General features: G+C 40.3%; 3 protein-coding genes across 7 annotated transcripts in view; 2 read left to right on the plus strand and 1 right to left on the minus strand.

Annotated features, from left to right (window-relative positions):
* The first annotated feature begins 532 nt into the window (after positions 1–532).
* On the plus strand, positions 533–3,664 carry LOC143849087 (7-deoxyloganetin glucosyltransferase-like). Its single transcript, XM_077358141.1, has 2 exons — positions 533–1,120; positions 2,617–3,664. Exons 1-2 carry the CDS (start codon positions 613–615, stop codon positions 3,549–3,551), a joined length of 1,443 nt encoding a protein of 480 aa, XP_077214256.1. The 5' UTR covers positions 533–612; the 3' UTR covers positions 3,552–3,664.
* Positions 3,665–6,489: 2,825 nt separating this feature from the next.
* LOC143848753 (urease accessory protein F-like) lies at positions 6,490–11,799 on the minus strand. Of its 4 annotated transcripts, none has more exons than XM_077357790.1 (2): positions 11,446–11,799; positions 6,490–8,086 (listed from the first exon to the last, which is right to left on the minus strand). In XM_077357790.1, exon 2 carries the CDS (start codon positions 8,069–8,071, stop codon positions 7,340–7,342), a length of 732 nt encoding a protein of 243 aa, XP_077213905.1. In that variant the 5' UTR covers positions 8,072–8,086; positions 11,446–11,799; the 3' UTR covers positions 6,490–7,339. The 4 variants fall into 4 exon arrangements, with proteins under 4 accessions (XP_077213905.1, XP_077213904.1, XP_077213906.1 ...); XM_077357789.1 differs by lacking the exon at positions 11,446–11,799 and adding an exon at positions 10,087–10,605; XM_077357791.1 differs by lacking the exon at positions 11,446–11,799 and adding an exon at positions 9,963–10,098.
* A 5,146-nt stretch (positions 11,800–16,945) lies between these two features.
* Positions 16,946–18,877, plus strand: part of LOC143848594 (7-deoxyloganetin glucosyltransferase-like) — a 37,373-nt gene continuing 35,441 nt past the window's right edge. For both annotated transcript variants that reach the window (XM_077357562.1, XM_077357561.1), the window contains exon 1: positions 16,946–17,504. In XM_077357562.1, coding sequence (XP_077213677.1) covers positions 16,997–17,504 — 508 coding nt within the window. In that variant the 5' untranslated portion in view covers positions 16,946–16,996. The remainder of the gene's footprint in view (positions 17,505–18,877) is intronic.

An 18,877-nucleotide genomic window follows, 5' to 3' on the forward strand; every position in this document is an offset into this window, starting at 1 on the left:
TGTGCTGATAGCATTTCCCGATTTTTAATATCAAAGAGTTATTGGGTTTTGATATGTCGTGAGGCGTTATCTCAACACCGCGTGAAACACCCAATTACTCCAAAAGCTTGCCTTCTCTTAATTATCAATTTATGTCTGTGTATGACAGCTCTTTCGAGTGGCATCATTATGTTTTTTCATGTTCAAGAGTCACGATTGCACATGCACGTACGTATCCTATTAGATAACAAAAGACAAGGCGAGTTCGCGTCCATATCAAAACATGGTAGTGTGCATATCATTAGCGACAAGGTTATCTGCCCTAACTGAAATACAAAAGTATGGACCAGGACTGGTCGGTCTCTGTTAGGTAGAAACCTTTTTTTTTTTTACCTTTTGTAATCCGACATCTTCCATGAATTATGATTGATAAAGTCTATTGATCTGTAGTACCATGTTTTGATAATAAGACGAACTCACCTTTCCTTTTTAATAGGCTGATGAGAGCTTTTGAGGAATTGTAATAGCTGGTTAAATAACAACCATTCACATGACAGTGCAAATATCAGAGGACTTAATAAAGTAGGAATCACCCTTCAAATCTCTGCTCCAACTCGAAAGTGGAAAGAAAATATGGCTGGAATCATGGAAAAGCCACATGCCCTTTGCCTTCCATATCCTGCCCAAGGCCATATCAACGCCATGATGCTCATCGCAAAGCTACTCTATTCAAGAGGCTTCCATGTAACCTTCGTTAATACTGAGTTCAACCATCGACGTCTTGTTAAGTCTGGAGCCATAGATCCAACGGTCCAGATCGATGGGTTTCGATTCGAGACTATCACAGATGGTTTACATACACCAGATATGGACGCGACACAAAGCATTCCTGAGCTTAGTGATTCACTAACCAGACATTGCTTGGTTCCTCTTAGAGAGCTTATATCAAGGCTTAGTGAAGAAAGGGTTGGTGGTCGGATTTTCACTTGCTTAGTCAGAGATGGAGTCATGAGTTTTGCTCAAGAGGTTGCAGATGAGCTCGGCATTCCTGATGTCATGCTGTGGACGATGAGTACTTGTAGTTGGATGGGTTTTTTTCAGTACGATGAGCTTATCAGAAGAGGCTACACGCCCTTCAAAGGTTCTTCTCTTATCTTTGTTCTCCCATTGTTTCTTTCTCGTAGCCATGAAATATGTGAAATGCTTGTAAATCATTGCAATATTTGTGCTCCATTATTTTGATAGATTCATCTTTATCTTAAACTTTGTATAGAAAATTTTGAAGGCTCATTTTCATAGCTTACTGTTGAACTGTCGAACCTTGTGCGTTTGGTTGCACAAAAGCTCGACAGCCGTTGGCATTAGGCTTACATTTGGCATATTATTACAAGTTCCCAAAATGGCATTGGACTCCTCTTTCACTCCCTTTGATGTCTTCCTTTTAAGAATTGCTTGTCTGTTGGCATGGATTCCTTTTTAAGCCAAATTCTTCCAAAAGAAAGGAATTTTGTTTGAATTTTCTGGGGAATGATGCTCTCTCTCTTACTATATTGGAAATGACATCCTTCCTTATTCTCCTACTCTCCGAGTATATGCCGTGCAACCGAACACTACTCACACTATTCTCTTAGGTAATTCTAGACAACTCAAAATGCTTGCCTAGCCGGAAGCTTAAAGAACTAGGCAGGTAGATCACTCTAGACCTATTGCGCATGTGGCTTTCTTTTGGGTTTGGCCATTACATGTGAATTTTCGCTATCAAGGAGGTTTGAACCCGGGCATTTGCTCTGATATCAGTTACTCCAAAAGCTTAAGCCATTGGAGAAGGCGTTATTTAATCTTTCATACCTTAGCACTTTCAAATCAACGAAGATAAAACACTACTCTCTAAAAGTGAAAGGAGATTTTATTTTATTTCAAGCAAACAAATAGTCAATTGTATAAACACACCCATTGCGCGTAGGTATTTTATTAACCCACTGCCGGTATTAAACCCCTGTACTATGTACTAGCAAACACCAACCACACATAGCATCTATATTTCCACTAGGACTCCCCTACACAAGATACAAACGGTGAGGGTTTTTTTTTTTTTTTTTATCTTTTTTAAAGTCATATTATTTGAAGGAGAAACAAAACAGAGAAGTGTCGGTTTTCTTCCTCACTAAAGAGACGTGGACCGCGTCCTCTGATAATTCCTAAGTGCACGTTTTTATGGCATCCAACGGGGAGTAATTGATACAATAGAGATGCTCAGCGCTCAGTCACACTATCGTCTGATGGGAGTAGTTTTTATATAAATGGTTTGTATCATTAAATAAGTAGGCTCCATGTACTTCTACCTGCTCATATTTTGCCTCAAAAATATGCACAAACATCATATAAGCGTCCAAAACTATCGATTCTAATAAGGAGTATTGATATGGTGTCCACATCTCAAGAGTGTGCAACTCAAAAAGGACAATGAGGCCCGCATTAATAAATAATCTAAGATCATTTTCCGGGATATGATGTTTCTATGATTGGATCTAAATTAGAAACTTTATGCTCTCATTGTTGTCATTTTAATCTTTTGTACTAATCCATTTGATCAATTAACATTCTTGCTGATGCAAGTAACTCTCATGCCCATTGCAGATGCTAGTTGGTTTACCAATGGATATCTCAACACTCCAATCGATTGGATACCAGGAATGCCGGATATTCGTTTGAAGGATCTGCCAAGTTTTATAAGAACAACAGATCCCAACGACATACTGCTCAATTTCTGCAAAGAGGGGGTGACGAGGTCATTGAAATCTTCGGCGATAATTTTCCATACATTTGATGAATTAGAACATGAAGTTGTTGATGCCATCAAATGCGTGTTTACACCGAATCTTTACACCATTGGTCCATTGCCACAACTCTATAATAGCAAATCAGAGAGTCGAATGGATTCAATCCAGTCCAATTTGTGGAAAGAAGAGAAAGGAAGTGTAGAATGGTTAGACAAGAGAGACCCCAATTCGGTAGTTTATGTCAACTTTGGAAGCATCACCGTCTTAACGCCTGAGCAGCTAAATGAATTTGCTTGGGGGCTTGCAAACAGCAAGCATCCCTTTTTGTGGGTCATTCGACCTGATCTTGTCTCTGGCGAGTCTGCGGTTTTGGCGCCAGAGTTCGTTGAGGAAACCAAAGAAAGGGGTTTGCTTATGGGTTGGTGCCCACAAAAGGAAGTCCTTGCTCATCCTTCAGTTGGGGGTTTTCTTACACATAGTGGTTGGAATTCGACGTTGGAGAGCATTTTCAATGGGATTCCAATGCTATGTTGGCCTTTCTTCGCAGATCAAATGACAAATTGTCGATACACTTGCAATGTGTGGGGAATTGGCATGGAGATTGATAACGGCGTAACTAGAGTTGAAGTTGAGGGTCTAGTTAGGGAGTTGATGGAAGGAGAGAAGGGAAAAGAGATGAGAAAGAAGGCAATTGAATGGAAGGAGAGTGCTAGAAAGTCGACTGAACCTGGAGGATCTTCTTACATTGATTTGGATAGGTTGGTGAATGACTTGCTCATTATGAAACGTTAGCCGTTTGCTTTGCATTTAGATCGATGTATTAGTACGGTTGTGTTCTTTTATTGTTATTAACTTGAATTTTAATCTAGTTATCTATAATAAATTAAAGAACATTGCTATCCCAATTTTGCTGCCTAGGAACTTCAGCAAGCATCTTTCCATATTGTCCTACACCACATTGTGGAAGACAACATAATTATTAGTCGAATGCATTTTTCAGCCATGCCACTTGTAGAACTTGGCTCCTTTTAGCTCTTCCGTCAATTATAATTTTTGGTTGGCAACGCGTCGACCGAATCGGCTGGCGAGAAGGAAATCAAAGAACCCATCGACTAAGGGTGTCACTTTTGGCTCGGGCTCGGAAGCTCGCTCGAGCTTGGCTCGATAAAAGCTCGGCTCGAGCTCGACTCGAATCCTTAACGAGCCGAGCCGGCTGGCCAGGCTCGTTAAGTTTAACGAGCCGAGCCCGAGCTAGGCCAGGCTCGGCTCGGCTTGTTAAGGCTCATTAAGGATTATATATATATATATATATACACACAAACACACTAAAAGGGTTGTCCAGGGAGTGAAAGGGGGAGGCAAAATATGTCACTTTTTTTTTGAACCCCATTTGTTACTTGGATCACCCCCCTTGGTGTAAAAAGAGTAGTCAAATTACAGTAGATAGGGCTGTCCAAGGAAGATGGGGGTGTGAATATATCATTGCCTTAATATTTCCAGAGCTTGGGAAGGCTCGCGAGCCTGGCCGAGCCAAGCCGAGCTCGAGCCTGGTTCGAGACCAAGCCGAGCCCGAGCCGACCTCTTGAACTTAACGAGCCGACCCGAGCCTAGCCAAGCTCGGCTCGGCTCGGCTCGTTTACACCCCTACCATCGACCTTTGTTATATCAAATGTACAAATGTGGTTAGACTCTGGTCTGCCAAAGCCGATGGCATGGATTTCTTTCGGGAAACCACTTGGCATGAGAAACCTGCCGAACATGTAGGCACGTGCTACGCTATGGGAAATGGTATCGCAGTATCTAGGGATGCAACTCGGGTTGGGTTGGATCGGATCCGGTTGAGGCCAACCCAAGCCTAACCAGAGGCTGCATTCCATCAAATCTAACCCGACGTAGCCCGAGCCTCGAGTCGAGGGATGTCACCCCAACCCATCCACCGCCTCTAAATCTCTCAACCCTTTAAATACTACGTGACAAGCAAGTGAGGGCATGTTTATCAAAACATTGGAGCGCTGAAATCATTTTTCAAAAATATTTCTTACCTAATTAATCATTATAAAATTAGAGGATGGCAGTTGGGTTCGGGTTGCCCACAGCATCAACCCTAACCTAACCCAAGTACCCAACCTAACCCTAACCCAACCTGAAATTAAATCGGTATGGTTTTTCCCAACCCCACCCGAGCTACATTCAGGTTGAACTGGTCAGGTTCGGGTTATTAACATATTTTTTTTGCCTTTGTGATTCTTATAAAGTAAAAATAGGGTTTAAGTTAAAAAGGTAAGACATTAGCTATAAAGGAAGGAATTTACTAGGGGTGCAACTCGAGTCGGGTTCATCCCAAACCCGCCGGGTTCAACCCGAATTTGGGTTGGGTCGGGTTAAGCTTTTCAAAAATCAGGTTGGGTTAGGGTTGGGAAAAATCAACCCGAATTGAAAATGGGTTGAGTCGGGTTGGGGTGTCAGGCAACCCAACCCAACCCACCCGGAATTGGAAATTTCAAATTCCCATTTAGTAGTGATGTTAATTCCAATATATACATATGATCCTAGTTTATATTAATATCACTGTATTCCATCTGAAGAAGTTCTGTATGTGTTTTTCTTTTTCAACATTGAAATAGTCTCCACAGTCCACAATGGATGGTTTGGATAATCCTATGGTTCGGGCCATACCTCACTTTAAGAAAGTGAGGAGTGTGACCATCAAAATATAGTAGTACGGATAAAATTTCCCTTTGTTAATTGTTAGTCCCTGTTTGTTTTGGATTTTGAGAACCTATTGTGAGTCAAAAACTAATTGTTGGTGACTCACTATTGGTTCTCAAAATCCAAAACAACCCAGCTTGAGTTGAGGTGGTCAATTGTTGGTACCATATCAAATCGGGTCAACCCGACCCAACCCAACCCGAATTGGAAATCGGGTTGGGTCGAGTTGAACCCAGCCGGGTTGGGTCGGGTTGGGTTGGAAAAGTGGGTTCCTCGGGTTGGCCTCAACCCGACCCAACCCAACCTGAGTTGCACCCCTAGAATTTATGTCGACATCTAGAAAATTTATATACGGTATTGAATAGCTACGAAGTAAATTACATTCTTAACTTAATAGGAGATTTTATATGATAGGTGGCCAACCAGGGGCGGAGCCAGGAATTTTGTTCCAAGGGGGCAGCAAATGGTTGTTATAGACTTATAGCATGTCGGGCTCACCATTTTATACGCACTTTGCACGATCGAAAGTGCAGAGTGCCTCTGGAGACGCAAAAGAGTTTTGATTGACTTTTGTTTGACAAAATGTGGACTCGGACAAGAATGTGGACAAGGTAAACGGGAGTTGATTCTGGCCGAGTTGACGGTGACGGGGAGGAGTTTTGAGACTGTCTTGCATAGAAACAACCATGGATAGCCCATAAACAAAAGGGCACTATACTGTACAATACCAATAGTTGACAAAAAAATAAGTCTTGCAAACATTGATAGAGGGCATTGATGATTTGTCCAAAGAAGAATTCATGTTCCAATGCCATTTTCGCACATTCAAAGAAAGTGAAGCTAGAGTTATTTAGTAATCAAAATGTTCCATGTATACAGAAAGTTGAGCTGCATTGAATTTCTTTAGATGTTCATGCTATAACTATAATTGGCTGTTGAGATGTTATCAAAAGGAAAAAAAGTAAGTATAATAGGTTGTAATGACGCTCATGAGTACAACACCACATGATAAGAAAAAATATGACAAACAAAATGCAATTACATTTAAGCAAAGAAATTAGACTGACAACAGAAAGCCCACCAAAGCAACAAACTTTTACAAACAGGAGCCAAGTACAGTAAAGGCACTCTGCAACATGTTTACATTTTGGACTTCTTTTTCAATATAAAATATATAAAAGAAAAGGAAGACAAGATTTACATATTGGAGTTTTCATGCTCTCTTCATCCACTTTGAAGAAAGTTTCAGGAAGGGCTGACGTTGCACCGAAGATAAGGTCATCGAGAGAAGCAGATTGAACATTCTAATGGACTGTAAATAAGTTACAGGCTTCTAGCAACACCAACCAAACAATGAGGCAATTCAATCAGGATATTGAGGCCGAAGAGAAATCATCAAGTTATTCCCAATGAATTGCAGTTAAACAGTTAAACCTGTTAGGGCCTTGAACAAAAACTGGAAACTAAGGGGCAGTTTGGATAAGCGGATTTTAGAATCTTGGATTTCCTCAAAATCATGGATGGGAGACAAGAGAAGAAAGAGACCGTCCGTTTTGCTTCTCTTTAGAATCTTGGATTTTAAGTAAGAAGTCCAGGTTTTAGAAATCTCTCCCTCATCCTGAGATTTCTAAAGCCTGGAAACATAGGATGATCTCCTACGCTCTTGCTAACAGAAAGAGGGGCGAGAAATCAGAAAACAACGGCTGGTCTCCTTCTCTTGTCTCCCATCTACGATTTTGAGGAAATCCAAGATTCTAAAATCCAAGTATCCAAACGTCCCCTAACAGAAGTACAAGATAGATTTTGGAATGCCTATAGCTCCTATAGGGAAGAAATAAACAAGTCATGTATGCAGCAAATTTGTCTGGATTTCAAGAACAGAACAGTTTAGAAAACAAATACCCATGACAACCCTGTACTGTATCAAGAAAAGGAGCTGTCTGGCATGCTTCCTCAGCAGGACGGTCCATCCATTTCTGAACAATTTCTTCAGCAACAAAAGCAATCTGGTGCTGCAATACTGATGCACCGAGAGGTCCAACCAAATTCAGCCTCGTCGCTGCAGAAATAACATCTCTCATTGTCATGAACAAGTAAGCACGCTGAGTCGTCCCACTGTCAAACCCAAGACGTCCACATATAAGGCCAAAAATGGGTGCATGGTGGAAATAGACCTTCCCTGAACCTAATAATGTCTCTCTCATTTTCTTAAGAGATGGAACCTCCAAAAACACTGATGCAGCTACCCTCAAAAGTGCCGAGCCTTGTGAAATGGATGCCTTTCTACTTACTTCGTTTGTTAGTGTTGCCTCTAGCATTTTATCAAGTCTGGACCATGTTTCCATGTTAGGAGACTTGTTTGCACTAAATACAAAGGGAAGAAGTAGGCTTCCAGTGTTTTCCAACACATGGATCACATGGGTTTTAAGATCTTCTGGCCCTGTGATAATGCGAGCTTGGATGGCAGCCTCGAGACCATAAGAATGGGCAAATCCACCAGTGGGGAGAATGGAATCCAGCAGTTGCCATTGGGACCATTGTAGAAGGCGATCTGGAGATGTAGGATGTCTACAAATTTTGCTCGATTCCAGCTCACACTCCATTGGAGATTGAATACTCTGATAACAAGAAAATGATGCATTGGTCAAAGGATCAAACAAACATGAATGGAAAAAGGAATAATGTTTAAAAGGAAAAAGCCATACATCAAATTCAAAACATCCCCAAAACAATCCAGCACTAACTAATCCTAAATATAAAAAAATAACGTTTAAAAAGGAAAAAGCAACAGAAAAAAACAATATTGGAGGATCCATACGAATGGACAGTGAAATATAAATTATAGGATATAATAGAAGTAGAATAAGACATGAAAAACGGCTGTCCTAGATCTCAAGATTTTAGAAAAAGTACAAAACTAGGAAAGAGAACACAGTTTCTAATCAAAACCTTAAGAAAGATCAATATAACTCTCAAGCTAATTCCCATTTAACATGTACACTGCAAGCTTGAAAATATGAGGAAAAGGCCTCATGGTTATCGAAACTGAAACAAAGGCAACTTCAGACCTAAGGCCCTGATTGGATTGCATTAATTATCTGGAAAAGTTTGGAAAGCAAAAAGATTCTTAAAATTTTCTACTTTTTAACTCACAAAAAAAAACATATAACTTGAACGAATCCTATTCAAACATATAACTTGAATGAAGCCTTCGATTTATGATAATATCTCACTAAATTAACCTTGATCATATTATTTTCCTCTAAATTATGGAAAAGAAAAGAAAATCCTAGGAAGACATTTTCCATCAGAAATGTTTTTCGTGAAATCCAAACAGAGCCTAAGTGACAAGCTAAAGATCCAATAAAGCCTAAAAATTCAAACAGATTCTCCCAATTCTGAAACCTAGAAATCCTACATAGAGGGTCATAATCTGCTTAGCACTAGGAGCAAAAGAAAAACAACTGTAATCATAGATCACCATACTGTAAACAATCCAAGAAAGGAAACATGACAAGAAAAGAACTTGAAGAATACAATTAAAGGATAACAGATTAGTATTCCGAAAAGGAAAATTAAAAATACCCTGAATCGGATCATAAACCCTAACTCCACCACTCTTTGGAGAATCAAATCCCACACCCCTGAGAAAACCTAGTTCTAATACTAATATTAGAGATCAGCTACAGAAGGCCAAAAAGAGAAGCATAAAAATAAAAACAAGTATTTGAAAAAGAGGAGCATAAAAGAAAATTGTAAACTAAAAACAATGAAATTGAAGAGAATTAAAGCCACAAACCCCAAATTCAAGCCCCAGATCATAAACTAAAAATCAGCTTAGGACTAAAAATCAATTGATCAACCAAGAAAAATATTTACCCTAGACCCAATAAATGAAGGAACCCAGAGCAATTGAACTATAATATCCTAATCGAGGGAATCATGTATAGATAGAGAGAGAGAAGGCGTGAGTTTCAGAAACACTAACCCTAGGCCAGATAGATAGAGAGAGATTAGAGAGAGAGAGAGAGAGAGAGCGAGCGATTTTTCCTAATTTGAGGCGGAGCCCATGGTTGAGGGCAGAGACCCGATCAAAGGACCCATTTTCTCTTTCTTCTAAGAATTCCAATTTTCTCTTCTTATTATCTCCCTCAAGATGATAAATTCGCACCCGCTGTAGGATTATTCGTACCACTTATTACTTTTTTTGTTTTGTTTTGGTAGGCAAGCTGGACATTTATTACTTGATTTGGCGTCAAAAAGCTTTAAAGTCTGCCAGAGAGGGGCGTGAATTAACCTACAGGGAGTGTGAATTTATCATCTCCTGGATATCATATCATCAGAGAATAAAGGGCAGAAGAAGATGACGTGGAAATATTCCACGAGGATGTGTTGACAATTCTCTGACGAACAAAGTGTCTTGAATGAAAGAAGAGGAGAGAATAAGGACGTTGAGATCATGCGCGCGGGATTGTAAAGTTTTATCCTACGCACCTCCACAACGGGAAAAGAAGCATGTGGAGGATGTGGAGATGCAAGGCGGACTCTGATTGATCTGAGCCGTCGCCTTGTTTCGGATTTCTATCTGTCTTTGGTTCTAACAGCATGTCGGGCTCACCGTTTTTTCTCTGTAAACGCACTTTGCACGATCAGCCATCCACTTTGCACGATCAGCCATCGTCATCGTATTACTCAGTGCAAAGGCCCTGATAGATTGCATCCACGTGCGCCCACATTCATCAGCCTCCATCGCCATCCTCATTCCAACTTCTTATGTTCTGCCCCTGGCCGCACGCGCCCACTTTATCTGTGTACCTCCCACTTTAAACGATCAACCAACATCCTCATCCTCATCCTCATCCTCATATTCATTCCAATGTCCTTGTTACTTTCTTCCCCATATTCTGTGTACCCAATTTAAACGATGAGCCAACATCCTCATCTTCATTCCAATGCCCTTCTTACGTCTGTGCACCCACTTCAAACGATCACCCAACATCCTAAACTATCCCAAAATCAACTTAGGGAGAAGAAGAGTAAAAGAAAACGTAAAGAGAGATAGCGGTGTATGTAAGGTTTGTCTACATAAGATTGGGACTCCAATTTGGTTGCATTACATGTGTAAGCTTGGCTTAATTTGGAGAGAGAGGGAGGATAGAGATCAGATTTAATGAGCCTGGCACACTGAGCTATCATTAATAATCAAAGAAAAGCAAAAAATCTCGGGGTTGAGATGGTGGCCTCCACCCATCAAATCTTTTGATATCTCATCCAATACTAACAGACAAGAAGCAAGGGTGTGTATAACAAGACAAAGGTATGTGGATATCATTTCCCTTTGGTTTTAAAACCCAAACGAGGTGGGTTTCAAGTATTTAAAATGGGGGTTTTTGTGAAGCTCGAACCATGGGTTTTGGGTTTAAGTACTCAAAATTGAATTGGATTTTTTAAATTTCAGTGTGCTGTGATCATGAGAATTCAAGTGGGTTGCTGGGCTAGTCTTGAAATCGAGTGGGTTGTGTTCATGGGTTCATGAACTTAGGTGTGGGTTTTGAAATTATGTGGCTGCAAAGGTGGGTTTCAAAATTAGGTAGCTGCAAACGTAGTTTTTGAGCTAAATTGAAGAGGACCTTGATGTTGTTGGTGTTCGGGATTGCAAATAAAGTGGGTTTGTGTGCAAAAGTTGATGTGGGTTGAGTTTTCTGGTTGAAATCAAATTGGTGATTGTGCTGTGTGTGAAATCATATTGTGAGTGCCCCTTTTTGTTCCAGCAACATCAAGTGTGCTCTGCATTTTCATCAATATGAAATCAAAGTTGATTAAACATGTAGATTATGTTTGAAAGCATATAACAGAAAACAAGAACCCAGAATTAGAACTCATGAAAACTGAAATCCGAACTCGATGTTGACAATCGACCTTCTTAAAACCAAAAAAAAGAGCAAGAATCTAGTGCTTGAACGTGAAAATTGCTTACTTGAATGGGGAATAGAGGTGAGTCTTAGCCGTTCACAAAGAAAGATGAAATACGAGATTCTCTTTGAAGAAATCTCTTGAGAGAGGAATAAAATCGGTGACCAAGAAGAAGATGGCTGCTGTTGTTTCAAAAGGTTGCAGAGACCTGTGGTGACCTCCTTTCCAAAATAAATAAAGTAGAGAAAGATCTCGGTTTCCAAAAAAATTTAGATTGAGAAGTTTCTGAAATTACTAAAAATAGCTCAGAATGAGAGAGGTGAAGGTCTTGCGAAATCCAGGGGCGGAGCCAGGAATTTGCTTGAGGGGCGGAACATGGGTGAGGCCCATTACTCTTTTACACTAGAGGGTTTCTCCCAGGTAAAAAAGGGGGCTAGTATAACTTTTCCCTTACATTTCATGTAGTGGGCCAAATTATATTACACATGTTTTGACGGGTTGGGCCCACTATTTAACACTCCGAACATGGCATGGGTAATTTGTTCTGGGATGGTGAAAGTTCGCGTAGTCTAGTATCATTCAAAAAGTAGTGTACAACTTACCATACAATTATCCAAACCATTCATTTGATAGGCCACAATGTAAGGCTATGCTAGAAAACTCATTTCAATAGAACGATCCTAGCTCTATGAAAGGTCTCCATAATATGCAATTCCAATACAGATCGTAGAGCTAGGATCATCCTATTGAAATGTGTTTTTGGGCTATGACCCTAACATCGGAAATACATTGCACCCCAAAAACCATGTTCATTGGGGTGCCAATGTATTTACGATGTGGCCTAGGATCATTCTATCGAAATGAGTTTTTGGGCTATGACCCTAACATCGTAAATACATTGCGCCTCAAAACCATTTTCATTGGGGTGCACTCTATTTACGATGTGGCCCATCAAAGGACAGCTTGGATCATCCTATGGTAAGTTATACAATACTTTTTAAAAAAATAATTTGAACTATACGAGCTTACACCATATTGTAACTGATATATTTTGAGCGTATCAGTGGAGATTTTATATGGTGTGTGTATGCGTGAATTCCAATTTTCTTCTGGGTCCCACTTCAGAGGATGATCGAACCGTTCATTTGTGGGCCACAAATCCACAATGTCATAGGAGATTTTTAGTTCGCTGGAGAGAGAGAGAGAGAGAGAGAGAGAGAGAGAGAGAGAGAGATTATTCGAAGTTGAAAAAAAAAAAACGCTATGTTCTCATCCCAGAGAGAGAGAGAGAGAGGTATTAATTGCAAGAGTCAATTTCTGACAATTACAATTTTGGACAATTTTGTACACAGATTATTCGAAGTTGAAAAATATGCTATTTTCTCATCCGAGAGAGAGAGAGAGAGAGAGAGAGAGAGAGAGAGAGAGAGATTAATTGCAAGAGTCAATTTCTGACAATTGCAATTTTGGACAATTTTGTACACAGATTATTCGAAGTTGAAAAAACACTATGTTCTCATTCTAGAGAGTGAGAGAGAGAGAAGTATTAATTGCAAGAGTCAATTTCTGACAATTACAATTTTGGACAATTTTGTACACAGATTATTCGAAGTTGAAAAAAAAGCCTATGTTCTCATCCTAGAGAGAGAGAGAGAGAGAGAGGTATTAATTGCAAAGTCAATTTCTGACAATTACAATTTTGGGCAATTTTGTTCACAGATTATTCGAAGTTGAAAACAACGCTATGTTCTCATGAGAGAGAGAGAGAGAGAGAGAGAGAGAGAGAGAGAGAGAGAGGTATTAATTGCAAGAGTCAATTTCTAACAATTACAATTTTCGACACAGATTATTCGATGTTGAAAAAAACACTATGTTCTCGTACCCTAACTTTGTCCATACTTCTATAGATCCGAGAAATTGAGAATTTTTCAACCCTGATGAAATCTGACGAGGGTTGCGTAAAACCAAGTAGCCGCGAGTATTTATAGCCTTTTTAATATGAACCTTTTTTCTTAGTATCCACTTAATAAAGAATCAAACTTCGACCAAGTATTTAAGAAGGTTTCATTCTATTATAAGTGGGACCCACACGGAGTAGATAAGTTCAATACCTAAGGTGGACCCCACTTCAACCGAATATGCATACATCCAAACTATAACAACCTTGTTAATTATTAGTGAGTCCCAACATAATTATGTGTCCCTTTAGAATTCAAAAATTTTATACAGTTGTGGACCCAACTTGAATAAATTTCAAGATTTTGAAACTTTGTTGGGCTCCACTCAATTTTATTGCATTCTATTGGGAAATAAGTTCGAACCATTTGTAGGCCCCACTTAGGTTCGACCAATGGAATGAAATTTGATTAAAATTGGAGTGCCCTGCTTGGTCCGGCCGAAACCCATAAATTGAAAAATTATGTGGGCCCACTAACTCGGGCCCAACTCCATGTAATAAACCCAATTTCGAGAATTTGATGGGCTGACCTCTGTCCCTCATTTTGAAATCCAAGCATAAAAATGATATGTCCACTCCCCGACCAAAATCGGACCTTTCAATTTTCCACGGAAAATGAATTCTCTTTGAAAAATGTACCAAGGAAAACGAATTGAGAATGAGGAAAATCCCGGCAAATTCCGAGAAAACTCCAAAAAATAGAAAGACGTAAGGGAATGAGCATTGGGAAAAATGCCAAAAAGTGGGAATTTTTTGGAATTTAAAATGCCTTGCGTCGTTTGGTTGTTGTTTTATTGCTTTAGCGCCATTTTGACCACCTGGGATGTCGGGTGCTGGTCGGCTGATGTGACATGGCTATCCAAAGAGAGCCGAATTGCAAACCCTCAATTCGAGGAAATTTGGGTGGAATCTTGGTGCAATGGAGTTTAATGACGCTTCTGCGCCTTAGAATTTATTATGATTTTTTTTTTGTCATTTTCAACTAAAAGTCCAACACCAGTAAAAGCAACCAAACAACATAAATAAATATGCCAACTTATCTTCTCTTTGACTTCCATTCCACCGAAAGCACTTCGACTTCTTCAAAACTTCCGCCCCAACGGGCTACCAACATCCAAATAGAGCCTAAGACCTGCCTGGAAATATTATGGGGATTAAGAGGCTAGGAAAATAACCCTGGGGAACGTCCAAAAGTGTAAAAACGGAATCGGCAAAATGGAAAACGGACCTGGAAATGGAAAACATTGGAAGAATTGATAGACAAACACTAACTTCTTTGTTGATTAAAGCGGAGCAAAATGAGGATGTCTACACACACCAATTAAAAAAGATCTTGCTAATTGATCTTTGGAAAGTCCAGGAGAGACCAAACAATTGACCATTGCCTGCCACAGCAGTATGAGAACGGACAATGCACCATAATGTGATCTAACGACTCCTCGTTTTTGGATAGAAAACATCTACTTGCAATGTGAAAGTTTCTTTTCTGAGGCCAGTCACAAGTGTTGATCTTCCAACTAATCATAGACCATGCAAAGGCTGTGATTCTTGGAGGGGCTAAGGACTTCCAAAGATTCGCACACCGAGTAGCTCTGCCTTGAAAGGTAGTTAGAAACTCCTGCCCATCTATTGGTCGCTAAGATGTATAGGTTTGGAAAAGCATGGCACAGACCTACTCTCCTAACCATGGGTCTACCCAAAACCTCGTACCCTCGCCTATCCCCACCCTAAGCTCTTCCTCTTTGTTTATACATAGGTCATTTGAGCTGGATTTTGATGCTCTCTTCTTGTCCTATGTTCATCGTTGTGATTTTGTGGGGTTTGTATTGTTGAAACGTGAAGCTTAGTGTCCACTCCAAGCTGCTGATTTCATTTTGATTCAAAAGCCTCGAGATACATCACAATTGGTAAGATCTTTCCACTAATCGGTTAAGTGGAAACAATGTGCAAAAACAGCATTTGCCTTAAATGTAACTGTTTTTAAAAGTGGAACAGTGTGCTACTTGGACTCCATTCGATTCTGGAAATTTTGGCATGTTTCTAATATTTGAATAAGGGGACATTTCAGTTATTGTTCCCTTCTTATCCTAGATTTCCTGTGAGGCTTGGGATTGAAAAGCATTAGCATCAAAATGGCTTACTGCCTTACTATGTCGGTGTCTTACAAGTTGAATGCATATAGCAACATATTCTTTTGAAAAATCATTTTAACTACAATTCATTTGGTCATTAAAACAGAGCTCTGCTCTTGATATACAAAGGATTCCTAGGCCATTATTGTCCTCAAGAGATGGGTTGTCTCTTTGGCGGGAGTTGTGATTTGAATTCATATTGGGAGCTGTGCTTTGGGGAGACTGTAAATCTGTAATGTATTAGACAAGTTATGAGTTGGGGTCAGGGAAACAGAGCTAGGACTATTTTTTGAATTAAGGGAAGTCATTAATCCAGTGAATTCAAAGACCACCTGGGAGTTTCTACCAGTCAAGGACCTTTGGGTATTGCAGGTCTCATTTGCCAATTTTTCTGGGTTGTCTTTTCTAAGGAGGGGTTGGCAAGAATGTGATCCGTCTTCAACCTCTCGCTCACTCTCTGCTGGCCAGTTTCTGTCGCCGAGGTGATGAACTGGTTAACTGTAGGAGTTTTGAGAGGAGGTTTCTCAAGATGAGGCTCGGTGTAGGATGGGGCTTTTTTTTCACATTGTATATGTTAAACCAGTGCATATGAAAGACGTCCCTGAATATTTCCTGATTTCGACAAGCAGAATTTATCGGACGGTGGTGAATACTCGAGGAAGCCATTTAATCTACGTCGCGAGGTAGGCAAGACGGCCTCCAATGTAAAAGCATGTGTGACTTGTGAGAATGTTTGGTTTGACTTACTGATAAAAAGCTAAAGATAAGGATAAAGATTATAAAATAAAATCCTTTAGAAAAGTAAGTTTTTTAATACCTTTCTTTGGCTGGACGCTTAGACTCGTAATGGTGACATGGGTTTTTAAGAAATTAGACTCATCTATGTGATATGCAAAATATTTGACCTTTATACCTGTTCATATCATCATCTTTTAATTTAAGAAAAGGACTGATGGATGTAGGTTTCTAAAGGGGTGTTTGCCTGTTTGAGTTATGGACAATTTTATTGGAAAAGATTTTCCCTAGAAAATGGATTTTCAATCCTTTAGTAGATTTTCAATCATTACAAGCATATATACCATTTATATTCCCATGTGTGTCTCACACTCTCACCTATGGTTTTAAATTTCGACCGAAATCCGACCGGCACCGAAATCACCCAAAACTGAAACGGTCATTTATTTCGGCCGAAATTTCGGTTTTTCCCAAATTTGACCAAAAAAATCTGTTTTTTAATATTAATTTAATATTTCGCCGAAATTTAATATTGAATAAAATATTGGTTTTGGGTTTTGTACCAGATTTCGGTCGAAATTTCAAATTTTCAGGGTCCGAAACCGGTACCGAAACTGAAATTTTAAACCTTGCTCTCTCACCTTATCCTTTTCTAAGATAATGTAAAAGCATTATTTTGTCCCGTTTTACATCCACCACCCATCCATCCATCCATCCATCATCAAAGTATAATTCTTTCTATAAATCATATAGTTCACAACTAGACTCTAATCCGAAAGCGAAAAGAAAACATGGCTGAAATCATCCAAAAACCCCACGTTCTCTGCCTTCCATATCCTGCCCAAAGCCATATCAACACCATGATGCTCATCGCAAAGCTACTCCATTCAAGAGGCTTCCACGTAACCTTCGTTAATACCGAGTTCAACCATCGACGTCTTGTTAAGTCGGGCGCCATCGATCCGACAGTCCAGATCGATGGGTTTCTATTCGAGACCATCACAGATGGTTTACATACACCAGATATGGACGCGACGCAAAGTGTTCCGGAGCTTAGTGATTCACTAACCAGAAATTGCTTGGCTCCACTTAGACAGCTTATATCAAGACATAGTGAAGAAAGTGTTGGGGGTCGGATTTTCACTTGCTTAGTCAGAGATGTGGGCATGGGTTTTGCTCAAGAGGTTGCAGATGAGCTGGGCATTCCTGATGTCTCGTTGTGCACGACGAGTGCTTGTACTTGGATGGGAAATTTTCATTGCGATGAGATTATCAGAAGAGGCTACACCCCCTTCAAAGGTACCTCTCTTATCTTGGTTCTCCATTGTTTCTTTCTCACATACTTGAAATATGTTACATGCTCCATTGTTTTGATAGATTCGTTCATCTTTACTTTAAACTTTGAATGGAGCATTTTGAAGGCTCAATTTTGCAATGTACTGCTGAACTCCATGGTTCCGCCAAAAAGACCATGATGTAGAACGAGTGGGTTAGAAGTTCTAGCACAGCGGGAAGCACAGAGAACGAGTCGGGGTTGATCATCATCGACCACTGATTGGCTAGAACTTCGAATCCAATGAAAAGAGGTCCTCTTACAAAAATTAATAGCTAATGCCATGCTTTGGGTATACGAGGTTAGGCCTACCCTATTAAAACAAAACATGAGGTATAAAGAAAAAAATTTCCAATAAATTTTTTGGAAAGAAAGCGAATTACAGTGGAAAGAAACATGTCTAGGAAATCTGCCGACAAGTGAGCCTATGTGGCTGCTCTCACATGCAACAGCCCATCCGCGAAATTCCTTCTATGAGGGACCCGCCATTTTCCACCTCATGTTTTGATGTAGTGAGCACATCTCCACCCAATCCCATCCATAGGGTGGGGTCCACCATTTTCTAGCTCGAAGGGGCCACTATTTTACACCTCATGTTTTTTCTGGGGTGGGGCTTACCAATTTACACTTTGTTTATATGGGTGGAGCCCACCATCTCTACCCAAACCGATGCATAGGGTGGGGTCCACCATTTTACCTCAAAGGTTGTTCTAGGGTGAGGCCCACCAACTGTACCCGAACCTATGCATTAGGGTGGGACTAGGGCTGCAACAAGGTCAGGTTGGGTCGGGTTTTTCAAAACCCTAGCCCAACCCTAGATCCCATTATCTCTGCCCTGACCCTGAGTCAGGGCCGAAAAACCTCAACCCATTGCCTGCCCTACAGAGCTCAGTGCTAGCCCTGACCCGCCCTGATTGGGCAGGGCCGGGCCGGGCCGGCCCTAATTGACCATAGTGCAAAATACCTGTTAAGAGTGCCAAAAATAAAGCAACCACTTATCATATAGAACAAAATGATCAATAAACAGAGAAAGAGAAAGGGAACAAAATAAGACAATATGAATTCAACAACATGACGGGCAACAGAGACAATTAATAATAATAATCTAAAGAAACATCAATCCAAGATAATAGAAAACACTAGCAAAAGAAACATGCACAGATGGTTCAATTCTATAATAAAAAACTTAGGGTCGGGCCGGGTCAGGGTACCTGAGGCAGTAACCCAGAACCTGACCCGACCTGAGTCAGGGTCTAAAAAAATGAACCCTGACCCGCCCTCAGGGTTGGAAAATCCAGTCCTGACCCTGTTCGGGCTCAGGGCGGGTCAGGGCTGACAG

Source organism: Tasmannia lanceolata, unplaced genomic scaffold, assembly GCF_043159265.1.
Source record: "Tasmannia lanceolata isolate RefF3 unplaced genomic scaffold, GAP_Taslan_0.1 ptg000016l, whole genome shotgun sequence".
Lineage (NCBI taxonomy): Eukaryota > Viridiplantae > Streptophyta > Magnoliopsida > Canellales > Winteraceae > Tasmannia > Tasmannia lanceolata.

Coding starts and splice junctions, on each gene's coding strand:
- LOC143849087 (XM_077358141.1), top strand. CDS start 613: ATGGCTGGAATCATGGAAAAGCCACATGCCCTTTGCCTTCCATATCCT. Junction 1,121..2,616: donor AGGCTACACGCCCTTCAAAG/GTTCTTCTCTTA, acceptor TGCCCATTGCAG/ATGCTAGTTGGTTTACCAAT.
- LOC143848753 (XM_077357789.1), bottom strand. CDS start 10,230: ATGAGGATGGCGATGGAGGCTGATGAATGTGGGCGCACGTGGATGCAA. Junction 8,087..10,086: donor GCGTTTACAGAGAAAAAACG/GTGAGCCCGACA, acceptor TCTTGTTATCAG/AGTATTCAATCTCCAATGGA.